Source organism: Petaurus breviceps, unplaced genomic scaffold, assembly GCF_028583685.1.
Source record: "Petaurus breviceps papuanus isolate PSGF00001 unplaced genomic scaffold, PetGlider_PUasm1.0 90895, whole genome shotgun sequence".
In the NCBI taxonomy this organism is placed as follows: domain Eukaryota; kingdom Metazoa; phylum Chordata; class Mammalia; order Diprotodontia; family Petauridae; genus Petaurus; species Petaurus breviceps.
The window spans coordinates 2,079,406-2,083,918 of NW_027187372.1; the positions used below are offsets into that span (position 1 = coordinate 2,079,406).

Genomic DNA, 4,513 nt, shown 5'->3' on the forward strand with positions numbered 1-4,513 from the left:
GACTGACCGAGAGGATGATAGAAGTCATCTTGTCCAACTCCCTAATTTTACAAATGAGGAAACTGTGGCCCAGAGAGGTGAAATCACTTTCCCCAGGTAGTTGGAGGAAGAGGTAAGATTCAAACCCAGGTCCTCCGACTTTCTATCCAGCATTCTTTTCACTATTGAAAAGTGAGGGTTTTTTTTTTAGTGTTTTTTTTTTCAATTCTTTTTTTATTTATTAATTTGTTTGTTTCCTTTTAGTTTACAGGATTCAATTCCACAATAACTTGAATTTCATATTTTATCCCCCTCCCTCCCCCTCCCCCCATGGCGGCTTATAGTCAAGTATAGGATCTGTAAATACTTTCACATTATACATTGGTCAGGTTATAAGGATGGATTGTACCAGCTGGAATGAAAAATGGTAAAGAGGACATAAAACCAAATAAGAGAACGAAAAAGATCAGGTATTTTGCTTCCACCTGGATATAAACTTAGTTCTTTCTAGTTCTTTCTCTGGATGCACATTTTTCTCTCCATCATGTGTCTTTTGGGATTGACTTATATCCCTGCATTGCTGATAAGAGTCCAGTCTATCAAAGTTGGTCATCACACATACGTTGTGTCTAATTGTGTACAGATTTCTCCTGGTTCTACTCTTGACTAAACAAGAATTATAGAACATTATAAAATGTAAAATGGATAATTTTGACTACGTGAAATTGAAAAGTTTCTGTACAAACAAAGACAATGTAACCAAGATTAAGAGGGAGGTGGGAAATTGGGAAAGAATCTTTACAGCCTATGTCTCTGACAAAGGACTCATTTCTAAAATATACAGAGAATTGAGTCAAATTTATAAGAATACAAGTCATTCCCCAATTGATAAATGGTCAAAGGATATGAACAGGCAGTTTTCAGAGAAAGAAATTAAAGCTATCTATAAGCACATGAAGAAATGCTCTAATTCACTATTGATTAGAGAAATGCAAATCAAAACAACTCTGAGGTACCACATCTCACCAGTCAGATTGGCTAAGATGACAAAACAGGAAAATGACAAATGCTGGAGAGTATGTGGGCAAACTGGAACACTAATGCATTGTTGGTGGAGTTGTGAACTGATCCAGCCTTTCTGGAGAGCAATCCGGAATTGTGCCCAAAGGGCTATAAATACTTTCATACCCTTTGATCCAGCAATACCACTCCTAGGGTTATATCCCAAAGAGATCATAGAAATGGGAGAAAGACCCATATGTACAAAAATGTTTATAGCAGCTCTTTTTGTTGTGGCAAAGAATTGGAAATTAAGGGGGTGTCCATCAATTGGGGAATGGCTGAACAAGTTGTGGTATATGCATGTTATGGAATACTATTGTGCTATAAGAAACAAGGAACAGGCAGTCTTCATATTTACCTGGAGAGGAAAGAACTGATGCTGAGTGAGAAGAGTAGAACCAGAAACTTGAGTTTTGATAGAGGGAAGGCTGTTGGGTAAAGTTTAAAACACAGCATGCATCTGAGAAAGACAAATCCAGCTGAGGTATTTTTTTTGGAGGGCAATTGGGGTTAAGTGACTTGCCCAAGGTCACATGGGTAGTTTTTGTGTTAAGTGTCTGAGGCCGGATTTGAACTGACTCCAGGGCCAGTGCTCTATTCACTGCACCACCTAGCTGCCCAGAGCTGAGGCATTCTTATGAGGGGTCCTGGGGCATGTAGCAAAATACTGACCATCTCAGAACCATGGGGGTGACAAATAGAGGAAGAGATTCCAAATAGAGAAAGTAGAGGTTGAGAAGACAGAATTAATCATTTAATTGCTTTTATGTTCGGTACTCTATTGGATTCTCACAACAATGCTAAGGAAAATCAGAGAAGAATTATTGGTCCCATTTTACAGATGGGAAAATGAAAGCAACTTGACCAAAAATGCATAAATAACCAGGAGAATTAGGGGGAGTCTCATTCATAGTTTTCATTTGACCCCAAACCCAGATATTTGAGGAAAGATAGCACAAAGACACTGTTTGCAAGGGCCTAGGATAATTTTATTGTGCTATAGATTTGTCTTGGGGTCTCTTCAGTTCCATTTCCTTTTTGTTCTCCACCTTCTTCCCTCATCAAGAAGGCTCAATGATGGTATGGACACAGTTGGATCAGAGGGTTTTATGACACGCCAGAAGCAAATGCTGACAAAGGTCACTTCTATAAACTTTGTCTCCTCTTTGGGATTGTGATAGCATTGGGTAGGATGAAGACATGAGACAGGGCCATCTATCAACAACCTGGGGTGGGGGTGGGGGAGGGGTTTTCAGACTTTCTTTAGACAGGGAAAACTGGGGCTAGGGGAATGCTAACAGACCTCTGTTGAATACTTCCTGTGGGCAGAACATTCTATAAGGTGCTATTGGTGAACAGAGAGAGTCCCTTCCCTTGACCCTATGATCTCATTGGTGAAATGATATACCCAGAAAGGAAGCAATCTGCAAGTTGTATCTGCAAAGGTCAAAATAAGATGGACAATTTGTTGGTGCTAAAGGGATACAGAATGCAGGAGTGACAATTTGGAGTGAAGCATTCCTAGGGAATTCCTGAAGAGCATGGTGAATATGGACTGGTAGAGGGAAGAAATGGGATTTAGGGTGTTCTATGAAAAGAACATGGCAGGACCCAGGAATTGGATTGTGGGGTGGCCATGCAAGTATGGCATGGCCTGCACATAGGGGAGCTTCAGAGGATAAAAATGGAGACATATAGGGAAGCCCTTTTTGGAGGAAGAGCATAAATGTCCATCTAAAATCGTCCTTTACCTCCCCATATCCTGATCCCTTTCTTTCAATTTGTCCTCTTTCCTACATTCCTCCCTCCTCTTACCTCACCACCACCACCACCACCACCCCCCAGGCAGATGCTGGACATAGATGGGAAAGATTTCTCCCTTCATTTGGGAATCAGTGAGAGAGAGAAACACACAGAGGGAGGAGAAGCCAGGAAAACAGGGAAATAGGAGGAATCCAAGTTACTCTCAGACCCTGAAGTTTCCAGGTCTTAAGGTATGCTCTGCAGAAAGAGGATACTCTGGGTGTAACCTTCCAAATCTTGGTCTTGTAGCTCCTCATCTGGAGGTTCAGGAAGGCACAAGTGGTACTTAGCCTCACTGCTCTCCTCTACATCTGGGGCCAGGCCACAGTACTGGTGACAGAGGCTGGAGAAGGTATAGATGACCCCCAGAATCAAGGCATCTGCTACTAGGTGCCAGCAGAAGATGGTGGTGAGGAACATGGCGTTTTCTGTGGTGTAGTAATGCCATGCATGGGCAGTGAGTGGGTAGAAGAGTATGAAGGCCATATGCATCAACCACATCCCAGTCAACAGGATAAGCCAGGTCTTGATTAGCCAAAGCTGGGGTTGGTTGGGAACCCAGAGCTCCATGGTCATTGTCAAGGCAAGCAGGGAGATACAAAACAGGAGGAGGATGTGACTTTGTTTCTCCAGCCCTTCCATATGCCAGAGGTGACAGGACATCAGCGGGACCAGCACAAGTATCGCCAAGACCTGGGCCCCCACCTCCAGACTCTGCCGTCTCTTGGCCAGGCAGACCTGGCTCACCAGATCCACAAGTCCACTCAAGATGATGACAGTGAACATGGTAAAATGCTGCCACATGGTGGAGAATGTGATGCTAAAAGACCAGTCACTGTAGTCCATTGGAATCATGGTGGCATGAAAGCTCGAGATCTCATGCAGGAACGAGGCTATGCCAAACAGCACCTTCAGCAGCCCGCCCAGGGGCAGCTGCCAGAGCCAGCCCCATCTCTTTGGGCTCATGGGAAGGTCTGGGGAAAACTGGTCCCTGAGCAGTGCCAGTGATGTCAGCACTGCTTGGTGGATCCCAAAGATGAAGACAGCCAGGCCCGGGATCATATGGCCACCAAAGTCACCCATGGTCACAGGGAGGCTTCTAAGACTGGAGAGCTGGGCTCAGGTGTGGCCAGTCACCCAGAGGAACCAGAGAATCTGAGTGGAGGAAGAACTGATGTCTGGCTGTTTTTCCAGGCCACTCCCACCTCCCCCCCCCCCTTCCCCCAACTGCTTGTAAGGATAGATAAAGCCTTAAGGGTTTAGCCCAGGGCTATGCTAGTCTTTCTGTTAGTGTGTTCTGAACATCGAGTGCATCTGAAAAAATGCCTCCCTACCCTTTTACCCCATCCTATGACCTCCCTTCAGTGTCTTTTCTCAGGGACCCAGACTGACTCACTTCATCTTCCACTTCTGACTTTCCTTCACAGTTCTCTGCTCCCCTGACCCACAGAACAGAGGAGGGGAGGGGAATGAGGTACTTGGGGAAGATGGGGAGGGGGGCAACCACACTATCTGTAGCACATGCCAGTCACAGAACCACAGAGCTGGAAAGGCTGTCACTGGCCATCTCACTCCACCTATTTGTGTTTTTGACTGTGTTTAATAAATAGTTATTGATTTATTCACTGGTCAAGCATTCCTTCCTTATACTGGATAAGCAATCATCCAG

The 4,513-nt window shown here is 44.5% G+C and overlaps 1 protein-coding gene across 1 annotated transcript; it reads right to left on the bottom strand.

Annotated features, from left to right (window-relative positions):
* Window positions 1–3,012: 3,012 nt before the first annotated feature.
* Window positions 3,013–3,927, bottom strand: TEDDM1 (transmembrane epididymal protein 1). The gene has a single exon (XM_069074668.1). The coding sequence runs from the start codon at window positions 3,925–3,927 to the stop codon at window positions 3,031–3,033; it is 897 nt and encodes a 298-aa protein (XP_068930769.1). The 3' UTR covers window positions 3,013–3,030.
* Window positions 3,928–4,513: the final 586 nt, after the last annotated feature.

Excerpts from the sequence above, each read along its gene's own strand:
- TEDDM1 (XM_069074668.1), bottom strand. The coding sequence starts at position 3,927 with ATGGGTGACTTTGGTGGCCATATGATCCCGGGCCTGGCTGTCTTCATC.